The 18,838-nt window shown below is 47.4% G+C and overlaps 3 protein-coding genes across 3 annotated transcripts; 2 read left to right on the forward strand and 1 right to left on the reverse strand.

The window, feature by feature from the left end:
* Window positions 1-11,431: 11,431 nt before the first annotated feature.
* On the forward strand, window positions 11,432-13,747 carry LOC123121744 (DPH4 homolog). The gene is made up of 2 exons (XM_044541770.1): window positions 11,432-11,780; window positions 13,208-13,747. The coding sequence occupies exon 2, from the start codon at window positions 13,217-13,219 to the stop codon at window positions 13,736-13,738; it is 522 nt and encodes a 173-aa protein (XP_044397705.1). The 5' UTR covers window positions 11,432-11,780; window positions 13,208-13,216; the 3' UTR covers window positions 13,739-13,747.
* Window positions 13,748-15,513: 1,766 nt separating this feature from the next.
* LOC123121742 (uncharacterized) lies at window positions 15,514-16,864 on the forward strand. The gene is made up of 3 exons (XM_044541768.1): window positions 15,514-15,964; window positions 16,063-16,507; window positions 16,588-16,864. Exons 1-3 carry the CDS (start codon window positions 15,824-15,826, stop codon window positions 16,596-16,598), a joined length of 597 nt encoding a protein of 198 aa, XP_044397703.1. The 5' UTR covers window positions 15,514-15,823; the 3' UTR covers window positions 16,599-16,864.
* Window positions 16,530-17,352, reverse strand: LOC123121743 (uncharacterized). Its single transcript, XM_044541769.1, has one exon. It carries the CDS (start codon window positions 17,177-17,179, stop codon window positions 16,652-16,654), a length of 528 nt encoding a protein of 175 aa, XP_044397704.1. The 5' UTR covers window positions 17,180-17,352; the 3' UTR covers window positions 16,530-16,651.
* Window positions 17,353-18,838: the final 1,486 nt, after the last annotated feature.

The raw sequence follows: 18,838 nt of genomic DNA on the forward strand, positions 1-18,838 counted from the left end.
TTCAGCTGTTGCTCTTTTGACATACTCTTTTTTCAGACCTTTACTGTTTTCAAATCTTCATGTCTACTTAGGTACTGCAACCACATGGAGAAAAACGTATAACCAATCGGTGGCGTAATAAGCACCAGGATTTTCTCAGTTCTCATGACATTTGTTTGAGGACAATAACGATGGAAGGATATGCATCCAACCAGGAAAACAGAAGCTTTGTCACATTCTTCCTGTTGAATGTGAGGTTACTATTGTCCATGAGACTTAAGCTTTACCGCAAGAGATTTCTCACGGACGGACACGTTGAACAGCAAAAAAAGAAGTTTCAGGTGTAAAAATGGGCTTCTAAACGTGCCCAGCTTCTATTTACAACAAGTTGTAGCCATCCTTAAATAATTTTTTTTGCACATGATGTTGATTTTATGGATCAGACCGATCCATTTGTTTGTGACTGCGAAAAAAGTGGTTGGGTTAGATGTTACTGCCATGTTCAATCGGTTTTGTCTAAAAATTTGATGAACAATTAATCCTTGGGCTTTTTGTACCGTTTGTAAGCTTGAGTTACATGTTGTTGCCCTCGTACTCCCCTCCACCTGCCACTACACTGCTGCATCTTCCACGGCTGATGTGCGTTCCCGTCCGAGGCCTCGCCGTCGTTCTCCGCCTTGGTTCGCTTGCTGTGCCCGCCACCATCTGGCGTTGTCAACATGGTCAACAACCAAGAGGAATCAGGAGATGACTGTACGTGGAGAGGCTGACAGTAGGGACCCACCAGGGTCATTGCATTACACAAGCAGGTGCCTCGTTATTACAAGCCAAAAAAATACTTCCTCCTAATTGTTTGACAACTAGGTCCCACGCCATTGTCAATGTAGTCAATAAACGAGAAAATTACACAACGAGCAGATAACACTAGGGACCCGGTAGCTCGCCCAGTTGTTTTTTTAGTTTCAGAGACAGAACTCAACTACGCGCTGTGCGGGGGTTGTGGCCCATCTAGCCCACGCTTACGCTTTTATTTAAGCACATGACGAGCCCAGTTGATATCTTTTTCTTTCTGAAAATGGCTAGCTCAGTTTTTTTTGACAATACCAAAACCGAGGCCTACTTGCTTTTTTCAGCCTGCTGGGCTGCAAATCTTTCAAGACGAGGACGAATGTAAGTAGTAAGCAATGGGCTTCCCCAGAAAATGGGCTATAAGTTGTATGAAATGGGCTGTAAATTTTTAAACCCAAGCCAATCGGCAATTACATTAAAATATCATTTTTTCTGGATTTCTCTACTCTCTACTCTTATAAAAACCAAAGCCAACTGGTAATTACATTAAAATATCGTCTTTTCTCACACAAGATAAACTACTCATACAAATGCATCTTCATGTTCTGTGCAACGCACAGGCATCTTGCTAGTTAAGATTTTAAATTTCATTCATTTTTTTGCGGAGAATTGCTTTTTGAATTTTATTTTGATATAAGTTTTAAAAAATTATTTTTAACGTGACTCGAAATTTCGTGATTAAAAGAGTTCGGACCCCACCAAAATATGCAAAATTTCGTTGAATTTTTAGCAGTGCCCAGAATATATGGTATGTAATGCTAATAAAAAGAATATGGGCTTCAAATATCCTTAAGAATTACCAAATAGGCTGTAAATTGTTGAAAATAATGGCTAATGGGTTGTATGTTGTTTTCCACAAATTTGGAGGCTAACTTCTGGGCCTACTAGGTTGACGATGACGCTGTCCTAATTTTTACGCGTACGCAAGGCTTTGTCAACTTAGTCAACACAGAGCAGTGACTGTTGGATGTCCATCCAACGGCCGCCGTGCTTCTTCAATCTCTGATCTTCCTGCTCCAGCCGCCCAAACCAGCGCCGGCGGGACTGCCTGCTCCCTCCTCCCGTGGCTGGCTGTGCTGCCGCCAGGCCATCCCTCTACCCGCCCGCACATCCTGTTATTTTCCAGGGACGTCAGCCTCACCCCGCAGCCGACCAGTTAGCGCTCGTACTCCCCTCAGCGTGGGCATCCACTGCGATGGCTTCGCCGGCTCTGGGTCGTTCCCTTCCCGGGCCTCGCCCTCGTCCACTGCGTTTGTGCTCTCGGCGCGGCGAGGTCAACATGGTCAACAAACAACAACCATCGGAAGAGGCTCACAGTAGGGGGCCACACAAGGAAATGCCTCCTTATTACGCGCAAAATAATGGTTCCTCTACCTGAAAGCTGGGACCCACCGGAAGGGCCTCTGTATTTCGCGAAAAAATGTCCCCCCCGCTATCAGCTCGGACCCACCAGCTATATCTTCGCACGCAAGGAAGTGCATCCTTATTACGCACAAAAAATGAATACTCCCCCTACTAGCTGGACCCACCGTAGTGGGAGGCTGACTTGTGGGCCTACTAAGTTGACGAGGACGGAGGGCTTTGTCAACTTAGTCAATATGAACGATTTTAGCTCCAGTAACTGTACGATGTCCATCCAACAGCCGTAGTGCTTCTTCAACCTCTGGTCTTCTTGTTCCAGCCGCCCAAACCAGCGCCGGTCGTGCCGCCTGCTCCTGCCTCCCATGGTCGGCTGTGCTGGCGCGGAGGCCTCACCGCCCCCTACTACTCCCGCTGCTGGCCATGCCATCCCTCCACTCACCCACACCCCCTGTTATTTTGTGGCGTCGGCAGCCTCACACCGCCCTCACACCGCAGCCAAACCAGTGAACCCTCGTACTCCTCTCCGCGTGGGCTTCCACTGCCACGTCTTCCCCGGCTCTGCGTCATCTCCTTCCTAGGCCTCGCCGTCGTCCACTGCCCTGGTGCTCTCGGCGCAACATGGTCAAGGAACGACTTCCATCGGAAGAGTATTGTACGTGGAGAGGCTGACAACAGGGTCCACGGCCGCAGCAAGGAAGTGCCTCCTTATTACGCGGAAAATAATGATTCCTCCACCTGACAGCAGGGACCCACCGGACGGGCCACCGTATTTCGCGAAAAAACGTTCCCTCCGTGACTGCTGGGACCCACCAGCTACATCTTCGCACGCAAGGAACTGCCTGATGATACGTCTCCAACGTATCTGTAATTTTTTATTGTTCCATGCTACTATATTATCTGTTTTGGATGTTTAATGGGCTTTAATATGCTCTTTTATATTATTTTTGGGAATAACCTATTGACCGGAGGCCCAGTGCCAGTTTCGTTTTTTTGCCTATTTTAGAGTTTTGCAGAAAAGGAATACCAAACGGAGTCTAAACGGAATGAAACCTTCGCGATGATCTTTCTTGGACCAAAAGCAAACTAGAAGACTTGGAGTTGAAGTCAGGAACTCCGCAAGGCAGCCACGAGGCAGGAGGGCGCACCCAGGGGGGTAGGCGCCCCCCCCACCCTCATGGGTCCCACGGAGCTCCACTGACATACTTCTTTTGCCTATATATACTCTTATACCCTAGAAACATTAGGGGGAGCCACGAAACCACTTTTCCACCGCCGCAACCTTCTGTACCCGTGAGATCCCATCTTGGGGCCTTTTCCGGCGATCTGCCAGAGGGGGAATTGATCACGGAGGGCTTCTACATCAACACCATTGCCTCTCCGATGAAGCGTGAGTAGTTTACCACAGACCTTCGGGTCCATAGTTATTAGCTAGATGGCTTCTTCTCTCTCTTTGATTCTCAATACAAAGTTCTCATCGATGTTCTTGGAGATCTATTTGATGTAATACTCTTTTGCGGTGTGTTTGCCGAGATCCGATGAATTTTGGATTTATGAACAAGTTTATCTATGAATATTATTTGGTTCTTCTCTGAATTCTTATATGCATGATTTGATATCTTTGCAAGTCTCTTCGAATTATCGGTTTAGTTTGGCCTACTAGATTGATCTTTCTTGCAATGGGAGAAGTGCTTAGCTTTGGGTTCAATCTTGCGGTGTACTTTCCCAGTGACAGTAGGGGCAGCAAGGCACGTATTGTATTGTTGCCATCGAGGATAAAAAGATGGGGTTTATATCATATTGCTTGAGTTTATCCCTCTACATCATGTCATCTTTCTTAATGCGTTACTCTGTTCTTATGAACTTAATACTCTAGATGCATGCTGGATAGCGGTCGATGTGTGGAGTAATAGTAGTAGATGCAGAATCGTTTCGATCTACTTGACATGGACGTGATTCCTATATTCATGATCATATTCTCATGACTATGCGCTTTTCTATCAATTGCTCGGCAGTAATTTGTTCACCCACCGTAATACATGCTATCTTGAGAGAAGCCACTAGTGAAACCTATGGCCCCCAGGTCTCTTTCTTATTATATTGCATCTCTTTTATTTTACATCACATCTCATTTACTATTTTGCAATCTTTACTTTCCAATCTATACAAAAAAATACCTAAAATATTTACTTTACTATCTTTATTAGATCTCACTTTTTGCGAGTGACCGTGAAGGGATTGACAACCCCTTTATCGCGTTGGTTGCAAGGTTCTTGATTGTTTGTGCAGATACTAGGTGACTTGAGCGTTGTATCCTACTGGATTGATACCTTGGTTCTCAAAACTGAGGGAAATACTTACGCTACTTTGCTGCATCACCCTTTCCTCTTCAAGGGAAAACCAACGCATGCTAAAGAGGTAGCAAGAAGGATTTCTGGCGCCGTTGCCTGGGAGATCTACGCCAAGTCAAGACATACCAAGTACCCATCATAAACTCTTCTCCCTCGCATTACATTATTTGCCATTCGCCTCTCGTTTTCCTCTCCCCCACTTCTAAAACGATTTTCGAAAACCTTTGCCTTTTCTTCGCCCTTCTTTCGTTTGATCTTTTGTTTGCTTGTGTTACCATGTGCCTTCCTTTTGCTTGCATCTTCGCTTGCTAAAATTTTATGGATCCTCATCCACTTGCTAATCTTTTTATGAGATCCAATTATGATGAACCAATTTCTAGTGATGTGAGTGCACTAGATTATCTTTATGAGGTTTTTCTTGAAAATCGTGAATCCAAAAATTGAGATGAAGTGTTGAAAGAAGAAATTTATAAAGTGATTCACGATAGCTCCTTGAATAAAAAGCATGATTGCAATGATTCTACTATAAATTCTATTAATGTCAATTGTGCTAATAATATGCAAAACCCTAAGCTTGGGGATGCTAATTTTGCTATGTCTACTACTTGTTGCAATGATCATGATTGGGGTGATTCTTCTTATGATCTTGAAAATTTATTTAAGCCCCATGATGAATATGAAATTGATAATAGTGTTTGCAATAATATTGAAAGTGGTTTTGGAAGAGTGTCAACTTTAGATCCCACATATTTGGAGGATTTTCAATCTTATGAAATTTTTGATAAAAGTGGGTTTGGAGATGTCATGACTTTAGTTAATGTTAATTCCACTATTTTGGAAGAGTGTCAACTTTGCATGCATGTGGTTCATAAAGAGAATATTTTATGTGATAGCTATGTTGTTGAATTTTCTTATGATCCTACATGTAATTATTATGAGAGAGGAAAATATGGTTGTAGAAATTTTCATGTTACTAAATTACCTCTCTTCATGTTGAGAATGCTATCGTCTCTTTCTTCTTTCTTGCATATGCTAGTTTTTGCTTGCCTTGAAATTTTGTTTGCTTCCAAAATGCCTATGCATAGGAAGTATGTTAGACTTAGATGTGTTTGTCACGTGTTTTATGATGTTCTCTTTGCGCTTCAATTCTTGTCTTTCATGTGAGCATCATTAAAATTATCAATGCCTAGCTAAAAAGGCTTTAAAGAAAAGCGCTTGTTGGGAGGCAACCCAATTTTATTTTTGCTTTTGCTTTTTAGGTTCTGTTTAGTAATAAATAATTCATATAGCTTCTGTTTAGATGTGGTTTTATGTTTTAATTAGTGTTTGTGCCAAGTAGAACCTTTGGGAAGACTTGGGTGAAGTCTTTGCGATCTTGCTGTAAAAAACAGAAACTTTTGCACTCACGAGATTAGCTGTCATTTATTACTGGAGAGTGCTTTTAGGTTGATTATTTTTGCAAATGATTAATAGACACATTCCTCACGTCTACCAATTTATTTCAGAATTTTTGGAGTTACAGAAGTACTCGAACAAATCAGATTGCTATAGGCTGTTCTGTTTTTGACAGATTCTGTTTTTCGTGTGTTGCTTGCTTATTTTGATGAATCTATGAGTAGTATCGGGGGGTATGAACCATAGAGAAGTTGGAATACAGTAGGTTTAAAACCAATATAAATAAAGAATGAGTTCATTACAGTACCTTAAAGTGGTGGTTTATTTTCTTATACTAACGGAGCTCATGAGATTTTCTGTTGAAGTTTTGTGTTGTGAAGTTTTCAAGTTTTTGGGTAAAGATTTGATGGATTTTGGAATAAGGAGTGGCAAGAGCATAAGCTTGGGGATGCCCAAGGCACCCCAAGGTAAAATTCAAGGACAACCAAAAGCCTAAGCTTGCGGATGCCCCGGAAGGCATCCCCTCTTTCGTCTTCGTCTATCGGTAACTTTACTTGAGGCTATATTTTTATTCACCACATGATATGTGTTTTGCTTGGAGTGTCTTGTACGATTTGAGTCTTTGCTTTTTAGTTTACCACAATCATCCTCGCTGTACACACCTTTTGGAGAGACACGCATGAATCAGAATTTATTAGAATACTCTATGTGCTTATATCTTTTGAGCTAGATAATTTTGCTCTAGTACTTCACTTATATCCTTTTAGAGCACGGTGGTGGTTTTATTTTATAGAAATTATTGATCTCTCATGCTTCACTTATATTATTTTGAGAGTCTTTTAGAACAGCATGGTAATTTACTTTGGTTATGAATTTAGTCCTAATATGATGAGCATCCAAGATGGGTATAATAGAAACTTTCATATAAAGTGCATTGAATACTATGAGAACTTTCATATAAACTCCATGGGATACTGTTCATCTCCACCGTCGACCTCCTCCGGCCTCCACGGGCTACTGTTCATCCACCGTCGACCTCCTCCGGCCTCCACGGGCTACTGTTCATCCACCGTCGACCTCCTGCAGCCTCCACCTATGACTGTTCATCCACGGGCTCCTGTTCATCCAGCCTCCACCGCTCCTCCACCTGCTACTGTTCAACCAGCCCTCTCTACGGGGTCCTGTTCAACCACCCCTCCACGGGCTACTGTTCATCCAGCCCTCCACGGGCTACTGTTCAACCACCCCTTCACGGGCTACCGTTCATCCAGCCCTCCACCTTCTACTGTTCAACCAGCCCTCCACGGGGTCCTGTTCATCCAGCCCTCCACGGGGTCCTGTTCATCCACCCCCCAACCAGCTCGATCGATCGGGGTCATGTTCATCCAGCGGCAACGGCCTCTACTACCACGAGGTCCTGTTCATCCAACCCCCCGCCGGGAACTGTTCATCCACCCCCCAACAACGCTCACTGTTCATCCATAGGCAGCATTGATCGGCTTCAGTTAGCAGCAGTAGCGAAGGAATCACTCGATCGGGTTCAGTTAACAGCCATCGATCGATCGCTCGAGTTCAGTAACGCGTAGCCTGCAGTGCAATCGCTCGGGTTCAATTATAGCCCAATGCCTCGCTCGGGTTCAGTTAGATCCCAACGCCTCGCACCCACGCGCGTATGTGTACGAGAGAAACGCGCTTCGCTCGGCCCCTGACCACCCACCGTGACCGGGAACTCCCCGATATTTTCCTTGCCCTCGCTTCTGCCACGGTTTTTTCCATCATGGACGGCCCAAAGAATGTCATGCAGCTGCGTCTCCGGCCCGCCCAGGACAAAAAGCCCATTTTCTGTCATGATTTTTTTTATCATAGAAGTAGGATCCCACCACATCTATGATGATACCGGGTTTTGTCATAATTATCGTCATAGAAGTGTCATAAGCATGACAGGAAAAAAAATCGTTCGGCCCAAAATGTCACGGATGTGTCTTTTTTTGTAATGGTGGGTTGTGCCCACCTCGGGTGCCCCCCGGACCGCCTCTTTGCTCTATAAATATCCCAATATTCCCAAAACCCTAGGGGAGTCGACGAAATATTCATCCAGCCGCCGCAGAGTCCAGAACCACCATATCCAATCTAGACACCATCTCGGACGGGGTTCACCACCTCCATTGGTGCCTCTCCAATGATGCGTGAGTAGTTCTTTTTAGACCTTCGGGTCCGTAGTTAGTAGCTAGATGGCTTCATCTCTCTCTCTCTGAATTCTCAATACAATGGTCTCTTGGAGATCCATATGATGTAACTCTTTTGCGGTGTGTTTGTTGGGATCGATGAACTTTGAGTTTATGATCAGATCTATCTTTTTATATCCATGAAAGTATTTGAGTTTCTTTGATCTCTTTTATGCATGATCTCTTATAGCCTCATATTTCTTCTCCTATATTTGGGTTTTGTTTGGCCAACTTGATCTATTTATCTTGCAATGGGAAGAGGTGCTTTGTAGTGGGTTCGATCTTACGGTGCTTGATCCCAGTGACAGAAAGGGAAACGACACGTGTGTATCGTTGCTACTAAGGATAAATCGATGGGGTCTATCTCTACATAGATAGATCTTGTCTACATCATGTCATCGTTCTTATTGCATTACTCCGTTTTTCCATGAACTTAATACACTACATGCATGCTGGATAGCGGTCGGTGTGTGGAGTAATAGTAGTAGATGCAGGCAGGAGTCGGTCTACTAATCTTGTACATGATGCCTATATCATTGCCTGGATATCGTCATGAGTATTTGAAGTTCTATCAATTGCCCAACAGTAATTTGTTCACCCACTGTTTGCTATTTTTCTCGAGAGAAGCCACTAGTGAAACCTACGGCCCCAGGGTCTCTTTCTCATATATTTGCCTTTGCGATCTACTTTTTCCTTGCATTTATTTTCAGATTTATTAAACCAAAAATACAAAAATATCTTGCTGCATTTTATTTTTATTTACTTTATTTGGCGTTCGATCTATCAATCTACTATAATTTATCTCACGTCCGTTCGCCTATCTTGAGGCGCCGTACCCCGGAAGGGATTGACAACCCCTTTAACACGTCGGGTTGCGAGGATTTGTTATCTGTGTGCAGGGGCTGTTTACGTTGTGTTGCTTGGTTCTCCTACTGGTTCGATAACCTTGGTTTCATATCTGAGGGAAATACCTACCGCCGTTGTGCTGCATGATCCCTTCCTCTTTGGGGAAATATCGACGTAGCTTCAAGCGACATCAAAACTCCAACATCGGAACACAATAGACGATGCATACGAAATCCGTTTTTGATGAACTCGAGCTTGTCATGATAATGACCATAAGCTCCAAAACTCACAAAGAGAACCACCAAACAAGAACCAAGAAAGATGATGCAAGGATGGAATGGTTTGAGCTCTCTACGAACGATACGATCAATCTACTCACTCGAGTGCCCCCCTTGATAGTACGACAATCAATCCTATAACCCGGTCTCCCAACTAACACTATGAGACCGGTAAATTAGAAAACCTATCAAGGACAAACTTTTGCCTTGCCCAAAGTTTACTTGAGCTAGATGATGACGATCTTGTCCTCCTCAAGTTGGACCACCTTCCTTGATTGTGTTGGTTCGATGAAGACTAGTAGATTGTCCCCTATACTCCACTATGGGTGAGCCACTCTTCGGCACATCTTCACAAGTCCATTATCACGAGAATGGTTGGCAAGCTTCAAGCATGATCTCTTCGTGATGCTCCACTTGAACTTGCACACCATAACCTTCATGATGATCACCACTTGCTGTCATCCTTCATGGTTTATATGATATCTTTTTATGCATGCCTGTGGAAACATACTTAACCCCACAAAGAACTCTCACATAGACCATGGGTTAGTACACAAAGCGCAATGGACAATGCTTACCATGCCATGGGACCACTTGATCCCACTCGATATATCTTGTACGTTTTGTGCGTTGATCAAGTTGAATCCACTCTTTGTTCTTAGTCCTGATCAACCTTGTATCTTATCTTCTCTCTTCATAAAGATGATGTCTTGAAGGTAAACATGAATGTTCACACCATCTTCTTCTTCAAGACATGCTTGCAATAGGCTCAACTCTCACATGACCTATGTTTGGATAAACCCTTGAATAGCACCTTGGTCAACACATAATCTCCTTATAATAACCTTGAAACCAACAAATGGTCTTCAAGCAAAGCCTATGGACAGACCCTTTTAAATATAACTCAAGGCAACCATTAGTCCATAAGGATTGTCATCAATTACCAAAACCAAACATGGGGGCACCATGCTCTTTCATCGTGGTTGTTAAGTAGCGAAATTTGTGCTTAGGAGGGTGAATGTGAGTTACAACACATGCGATATTAGGCTAAATCGAGTTCATCTGAGTCTGTGCAGGATAACCGAAGTGTAAGGTGATTCCTGAGTCGTTTTCTACCCAATCTCTAAGACTTAATTAGAGTCCTAAATCATATAGACTTGTGGTCTGGGTCACGTAGTGTTGGGCAAGTTAGGAGGCCGCGTTGGACATGTCGTCGGTTCATTGAGCCATATATAAAGCAAAAGAAACAAGATTGAAAAGCTACGAATTTGGGCAGCACCAAAACTATCGTCTCTGTTCTTATTTTCCTAAGCTAGCTACTTCACGTTTTGACCTGGGAACTAACAATGTATATGAGTTGAGATCCGGCGATGACATAGCACACACTTATCGTCAGGGGGGACAAATCCAGAGGAGATTCAAGCCTTATGTAATATGCTCTGTAATGAGCATGGTTGATGAATGAAAAGACTTTTACTCATAAAAAAAGATAGAATGGTTTGGTTCTCCTAACTGGGTGTTATTTTGACCTTTAGTTTTACTAGTGGTATTTTAGATTGGTTTTTGTAGTGGTATTTTGGCTATTCTCGGAAGGGAACGAACGGAACATGGGGGTAGGTGCACCCGTCTTTCAAAAGAAATGTAATTTAAAAAATGTTCAAACAATCATGTAATTTGTTGGCCACAAACTTGATAAAACGGATTTGAGGCACCCACGCCACATGACTGCGTCCTCCCTGGAACAACTAAGACGACGGCTAAGAGAAGGGGCCTACCTCTGGAAGACCACCGCGTTCCGGTGTTTCCACAGATGCCAGCAGCAGAGAAAGGTAAATTATGTGGGCGAGCCGACAATAGTTGCGGCCGAGCGAGCAAGTTGGGGGAGGTTGGACACGGTGATGCCGGCTGTTGGCACCTTCACCCTCCTCCAGAAGTTACGACGAACGAGCAGTCAAAGATCATGTGGTCCGCCGTTTTTGAGTAGGGCACGATTGAAATTGAATAGATTGAAAATTTCTCACACACAATTTTTTTTAAAAAGATTATTGGCTTTTTTCTGAATTGCTATTTTCCCCCTGAAAATTGTTCATGGGGATCTACAACGGTGTATCCTGTTATTTTCCACGTCGTTCTATTCTCCTCAACCTCACCCTCGACCCTCACGGCCAAAAAAAAAAACTCACCCTCGACCGGGCATACCCGAGCCCTCGTAGGTTTGGCTCTCTTCCAGCCGCCGCCGCCGCCGCCCGAGGGATCTGCTGCCACCGGAGCCCCTTTCCACCGGCCGGTGGATTGGCTCCACCCTCCCTCCCAAATCCCCCGCCCCCGATCTTCCTCCTCCCCCTCGCCGTACATCGCCCCGGCGCCTGAGCTCGCCGCAGCCGTCCTCCTCCTCGCCTACGACGCCGCCGCCCCCTACCTCCTTCCTCCAACGCCACCTACCGCCCTGCTTCACTTCCGACACCCCTGGCCCGCCCTGCTTCGCCTCCGAATCCAAGGTAGCGCCATCACCATCTTTTCTTTGTTATATGCTGTTGATCTAGCGGGTTTCCCTCGATTGAAGTTTAGAAGTTCCTGGGGTGACCTATAATTCTGAAGGAACTGTAATATAAAATATATATACTACTGCTTGGTATATAACTTCGAAAGGCAGCTCAAAATTTCATCTGAAGCTTCTTGATGGAAATGTTGTTTCTGAACATTCTTAAGCTAGTGGAATATACCACATTTTGGCAGTGCCTTTTCTTACTTGATGAAAATATAAAGGTGTTTGGTTCGTGGGCAGTGGCGCAAACGCAAACGTATTGAGATTAAACCTTGTTTGGCACTATGAACTGTAACGTTAACCGATTTCAGTGAATTTCCAGCGGTCAGTGACAGCGGCGCTTTTTGTGACCTCTCCTGCGCCTGTGCCTGTGCGTGCTCCAATCAGTAAGCTAGATACAGGGCTAGGACTGGGCGGACTGGCCGGTGGCCTGGCCTGTGCAGCCGGCTAGCTGCTAGCGCAGTGAGGCGCTAGATACAGACGTTACAGCGACTGACCGGAGCGGCCCTGCCGGTGCGGGATGGCCGCCAATGTCGCCGACTTGGCTCCTGTTGTGCTTCCTTGACCTCCCGTCCCATGCGGGCATGACATCCAATCCAACCTCTCATGCCTCCTTTCATGGCGCCCACGCCTCCTACACCTCGCATCCCGACATGCATTACCTAGGCCACTCCTGCCCCCGAGGCATCGGCCGACTCCTGCACTGCCAGTGCCACCGCTGCAGCCTTTCAGGACTGCTGGAGACGACCTTGCTGGTTGCGGCGGAGCCTCAACGGCTGGCGTGGTAAGCTTCGACGAGGGGGCTGTGGTTTGGGTCAGCGGCTCCGGTGACGCCATGTACCAGTCTAGGCTCCCACCTCCCGGTGGTCGGCGGCTCGCCGGGGGCCATCATGGTGCACCACTGGTGCAGTGGCGGTTGCGCCTTTAGGCGGAGCAGACCATGAAAAAGTCGGCATTGTGGGAAGAGGCTTCGTGCGGGAAAGAGTCAGTTTCCGATACAGGCGATTTTGGGAGTAATCAGATTTGTACTAGTTCGGATTTGATACCTGTGTTAACAGATTGCGGCTCGGCGAAACCAAACATATTTTAAAGGTATGTGTTAAGGTTACGTTACAAAATCCTAAAACAGACACATCCTCTGTGTTACATGGTAGGTATGTACTACTCCCTCTGTCCCAAAATTTTGTACTAAAGTTAGTACAAAGTTAAGACACTTATTTTGGGACGGAGGGAGTACTATATAGCAAGTATTATTCTGCTTCATTTTTTAAGTATTATTCTGCTTTGTCTAGCAATTGTTTTGTCATGAAGTGGTTAGGGTTAATTGCATGCTTTTCTCTATTTATTTGTTTCTCTGAGGCCCCTTTTTTACTTCTCCAGCTTCTGCAAATGCTTCAAGGCAGCGGCATCTCCAACCAGAAGACCTTGTATGAAGTTCTATCTGTGCCTGAAGATGCTACATATGACGAAATACGTGCAGCATACAAGTGTGCTGCTTTAAACACACATCCTGACAAAGCACAGGCGACTGTCGAGTCATCTGTGTGTACCGGCGAGCAACATGGTTTTTTCGGTGTGCAGAAGGCATGGGAAACCCTACGCTACCCCAAATGTCGAGCAGAGTATGATAAACAGCTTCAATCATCCAGACAGAGCATTGATATTATCGCATCTGATATCGAAATCGAGGATATGACTGTTGAAAGTTCTGACGATGGTGTGGAGCTATTGTACGCCTGCAGATGCGGCGATTATTTTTCGATCACAGCTTGTGAGCTTGGTGAAATGGGAATTTCGGTGAGTGAAGATGGGGAAATAGTAGCGCAGGCACCTGATTCTTTACCAACGTCTATTGTTCTGGGATGTGGCTCATGTTCTCTTAAAACACGACTGGTTATAAATAAAGCTTGATTCGTTGTACCGCTGGGTGTGTGTTGGTCAACAAATACTGATTTGAACACCTTCTATCCTGCTCTTTTCAAGCGCCTCCGATCATCGTCGACATAGCGTGTACTGTTGGCATATTCATTCTTCCTTGTGTACCTGAGCTGGTTTTATTGAGATGAATGATGTTTTTGACCATCGTGCTCAGCTAACCACCTTTGTTGATTCAACTCGCTGTGGGTTGTTATCTGTACGTCTCTTTCCGTTAATTTTGCTTGTTGGCTATGACTAGATGCTCCCTCACCTGTCGGTGGTTCTGATGTACGACAGCTGAGGTGAATGCTTACTGCTCATTTCTTTGACTTGGATGATTTCTCCTGTCAATTACACTGACGAAACAACAAGAAAGAGCAGGTCCTAATTTGTTGTGTCTTTTGCTGTAAATTATAATACAGTATATATATATATATATATATATATATATATATATATATATATATATATATATATATTTGGCATTACCCTTGCTGCCTTGTCTGGTCTATACTGCTAATCAAGGTCAGCATCCTGCACAGAACGGTCTCGTTTTGTATGATGTTGCCAAGGGATGATCTATCAGCATATGTTTGTTAGTAAAACCCAATCCGCCGTTAACGGCAAGTCACCCGTAACATGCACAGAACGGTCTCGTTTTGTATGATGTTGCCAAGGGATGATCTATCAGCATATGTTTGTTAGTAAAACCCAATCCGCCGTTAACGGCAAGTCACCCGTAACATGACTATGTGCATGTTTTTTTATTATGGTAATACGTATGTCATTTATATAGTAAGGATCATATTACAAGCCACGTACACACAGACCTGTCAAAACTGAAAAGACCGCAAAACGCTAACCTTTGCACAGAAGAACAGTAGCCAAGAAAGAAAATTACAATCGAGACCGAAGAATCCTCTCAGCTTGACATCAACGTCCGTCACTTGTCTATGGCGCCACTAGAGCAACCACCAAAAAAGAAAAAATGATAGACCACCTTCTGTGCAAAGATCCACACGCGTGGACCCGGTGACCCCCCTCACCGGTAACGACCGAGGTCGTTGGCGGAGGGAGCCACCGGAGGACAACGGCGGAAGTAGACGCCCCGGAGGCTGCGACGGCGACGAGATCGCCTCTTCTTTCTTTCTGGGAAAGAAAGAAAAAAAAACTATGTAACGTGTACCCGGTCACAATTGTCATCTTTTTTTACCTGGACTAGTGTACGTTGTATTTTGTTGCATATACATTTCTCCATAGAGACAGCTCGACCTGTCTCTTCACACCGATCGATTCGTTACCACAGGAACCTAGGCATTTCGTTTTCACGACCGCATTCCCACCGCACCTGCACCGGCATCGGCGTGTACCTTGGGCTTTGATTCTCCCCACGGCCCTGTCCCGAAAGCAACATCGAACCACCACCAGCAATGTTGTTTTGCATCTTCTTCTTCTTCTTTATTCGGCTTTATTGATCCTTCCGAAGAGAGCATTTTTTGCTTCCGAATCATTTCTCCCTATGATCTTGCACGACAAGATTGCCTGCACGCGCTTTTGTTGTTTGTGGCTTCGGTGCTCCCAGCCATGTAGTCAACACGATCTTCGCTTATTTGAACCTCGGGCTTTGTACTGGTCATGGTTGTGCTGCTTACGCATTGACGATCAAACTTCCGTCCTTCCTGGATCGAAGCACACTAAGAACTAGACACGTTCTTTTCCCCTTGAGTAACAGGACAGGATCGGAAGTGGAGCTCGGCGCCGCAAATATTACAAGTACACTGTCCAGCTCGAGCAAGGCGGCTGTTACGTAGCCTTGAACCCAAAGGATTTGTATACAAACCCTAGGCACTAGTAGGGTACAAACACATCGAGAGCCAGCTCTGTTCCGTTCAAGTTGCGGGGCGCCTGTCATGCGCGTCCGCATCGACCCCACGTCACCTCAAGAAAAACCCATTCGCGCCGGCCCTGGCCGCAGCGACAACAAGATCGCTCCCCCATTTATAGGCACACCAGAGATGACATGCCACATCGCGTGAGCGTTGCACGAGCAGATCGATCGATCGGTCGACCGCGTGAGCAATGCCTTGCGTGGCGCACGAGTGCCATCCCAGGCTCCCCGCCGCTAACCACTGCAGGTCCCTCTCCTGCCTCGGCACCCCCGCCGCCGGGTGGAGCTCCGGCGACGACGACCGCGAGGAGGACGAGCTCGACACGAAACAGGTAGCGGCAGAGCATGCTCTGTTCTTGACCCATTCATGTGCGCATGACGCATCCCGGCATCCGTGTAACCGTGCTAGTAGTATACTGCATGCATTCAGGTGATACTGAACGAAATGAGGAACCGGGAGATGAGGAAGCGGTCGTCCAGGTGCAGCGTGGACTCGCCGACTCTGTCCGGCGCCTTCGCCTGGTCCTTCACTCCGCTCCACCCGAGAAGCTCTATCGAGAAGGTCTCCTGTACTGAGGAGGAGAAGGAGGCGGCGAGTGACAGTGACAACGAGAGCGAGGCGTTCTTCTCGGTGAAGAGCTTCTTCACGCGCAGCACGAGCCGGGCGGCGACCGTGGCTTCGTCGACGGACATGGACCCGCCGGCGACGTGGGAGGGCTTACGGGGCTGCGAGGGGTGGCCGTTCGGGCTGTGCCGTCGCCCCGCCGTGCCGCCGCTGCCCAGCACGCCGGCCGACTCTTGGAAATGGCGCAAGCGGAGCAGAAACCTCGCCGAACACAGCCCGGCTCCGGCTTACAGCTTAAAGATCACTACCAGTTAAGTTAATCGGCGACACCATTACAGAAACAAGAACTTCCATTGCCAAGAATGAAACCCCCAAACTGTTGGTATGCAGACTACAAATGAAATTAGCAACAGAAGAAACAAATAAAAGGGCGTGAAAGGAACTCGAAAAGCTTTCAGATCAGCCGCCGCTCGGCGTCGGCGTCGTCGCGGCGGCCGAAGAGGAGGGCGGCGAAGCTGGCGGCGGCGCAGACGGCGGCGACGGCGTTGCCCTCGCAGAGCAGCACGCGGAGCGCGAGCCGCGCGATGTCGGCCGTGGCGCGGCGCGCCTCGGCGACCAGCGACCGCCGGGGCTTGCCCGCGAACGCCAGCAGCACGAGCACGGTGATCCAGGTGACCAGCATGGCGGGCGCGGCGACGGCCAGCGCGGCGCCCATGGAGAGCAGCCCGAAGACGGCGCCGTACATGACGGAGGCGTAGAGCGCGGCGGGCCACGCGGCCGGGTGCGCCGCCGAGCCCGCGGCCGCGGCGTAGTACCAGGCGCGCACGGACGCCAGCAGGCTCCAGGAGGAGGATAGCAGCGCGGCGTAGACGGCGAGGAAGAGCGCCGCCCAGGTGCGGCGCTTGCTCATGGCCCGGAGCAGGAGGGAGGTCCAGGGGGGCCACGACGGCGGGCCCGGCTCGGCGGCCTCCTGATCCGCCATAGATGGGGCGCGGATGCTCGATTCCAAGGTGGTAATTTTGGGGGCGGGGGGTTCTGCCTGCGGCTGCGGGCGGCGGTGCTCTGGTTTGGTTTACCTTGGTTGCTTTGCTGCTGGGTGAAGGCACGGCAGGGATGCCCGAATGCCGAATCGACTCTTGCTTTCCGAAAGGGGCTCATCCCCTTTGTCCTTTTTTTTTTCATTCTAGATTAGAGTAGACTAGAGAGTGGAAAGTGCTGGGAGCTGGGCTGATTCAGGCCAGCTCGACGTGCATCGGGCCGCGTCGGCGTCGGGCTAGGGCCAGCTGGTCCGGCACGGAAGCCTCACGCCGGCGACAACGCCGCCGATGGCCTCCCGTTTGGCCTGTCGGACTATATCTGGCCATCTACAGCCCGGCCCGACCTTGCCCACGGGCCGGGCCTGGGCCTAGTTTTTCAGCCATAGGTCGGGCAACGGCAGGATTGGGCTCGTCATATTTGTAATTTAAGGAAGAGGCCCGGTTCAAGGCCTGATGGGTTTTTTGACTGACGGGTTGGGCTTGGTCTTGGAAACTAGGCCCGATGGGCTTTTTGACTGATCGGCCGAGCTCGAGCCTGAAAACTAGGCCTGACGGCCAGGCCGTGCCCAGGCCTAGGTTATCTGTTTCGGGCTTTGTTAGGCCCAGCCCGGCCGAACTCCCACTAATCCGCCCCTTGAATCTCATGGATGGGCCCACTTACTCCCCAAGTGTTGCCATCTCATTCCATAACCATGATCCTGTATGATTTGTTCGTAGGTGTAGCAAATCTCCGTCTCAATGCGAAGCAACCCGTGAGTGGATGGTTAGAGGGACTGTGGTATCCCAGCCCACGAGGGCTCAAGTCCTGGTGCTCGCTTATTCCTGGATTTATTTCAGGATTTTCAGCGATGTGCTTTCAGTGGGACGAGACGTTCCCGTCGACGACGAGGCGCCTACGGTGACTTCGTAAATTTCAAGATGACATGTCGGCTCAGTCTCTCGGAGGTGCTCATAGGGGTAGGGTGTGCGTATGTGCGTTCATAGGGGTGAGTGTATGCGCGTATGTATGAGCGCTTGCGTCTGTACTGATGTTCAAAAAAAATCCCAGTCTCAATTGCGGATCCTTAAATTCTTATAGAATCCTTACACATGGATGATAGAGCATAAATTCGACAGTTCAACACAAAGCAAAATAAATTATATTACTCCCTCCGCCCCAAAATAAGTGTCTTGAGCTTAGTACAAATTTGTACTAGAGTTAGTACAAAGTTGAGAACGGCGATGGCTCGAACGCGGAAAATGGTTAACGGACGCGGGAGGAGAGCAGTGGGTTTGGAAGACTTGGGGGATTTGATGCAATTTATGGTGGGGTCGGGCTGTCTGGTTCGACGTGGTGGATGTGTCCGAGCCTCCTCATACCCGCCCTGGATTTGGGCTGGATGAGGGGTGCCGATCAGCTCAAGAGTTTAGGGTCTGTATGAGGAGCCCGTCTAGGTCAGTCTTCTGACCAGTCAGTGGTCGGGCCGTCCGCCCAGGAGTTTGAGGCTAGTTTGAGGTGCTGGGCTGTAAATGCTAATGTGAGGGTTCATGAGAAGAGTAGTCGCACCGCCGTCGATGATATTTTTGGTCCCCACGCTTCAGGCTGCCATTTGTGTTGAGAGATG

Source organism: Triticum aestivum, chromosome 5D, assembly GCF_018294505.1.
Source record: "Triticum aestivum cultivar Chinese Spring chromosome 5D, IWGSC CS RefSeq v2.1, whole genome shotgun sequence".
In the NCBI taxonomy this organism is placed as follows: Eukaryota; Viridiplantae; Streptophyta; class Magnoliopsida; order Poales; family Poaceae; genus Triticum; species Triticum aestivum.

Coding starts and splice junctions, on each gene's coding strand:
- LOC123121743 (XM_044541769.1), bottom strand. CDS start 17,179: ATGGCGGATCAGGAGGCCGCCGAGCCGGGCCCGCCGTCGTGGCCCCCC.
- LOC123121744 (XM_044541770.1), top strand. CDS start 13,217: ATGCTTCAAGGCAGCGGCATCTCCAACCAGAAGACCTTGTATGAAGTT.
- LOC123121742 (XM_044541768.1), top strand. CDS start 15,824: ATGCCTTGCGTGGCGCACGAGTGCCATCCCAGGCTCCCCGCCGCTAAC. Junction 15,965..16,062: donor ACGAGCTCGACACGAAACAG/GTAGCGGCAGAG, acceptor GCATGCATTCAG/GTGATACTGAACGAAATGAG.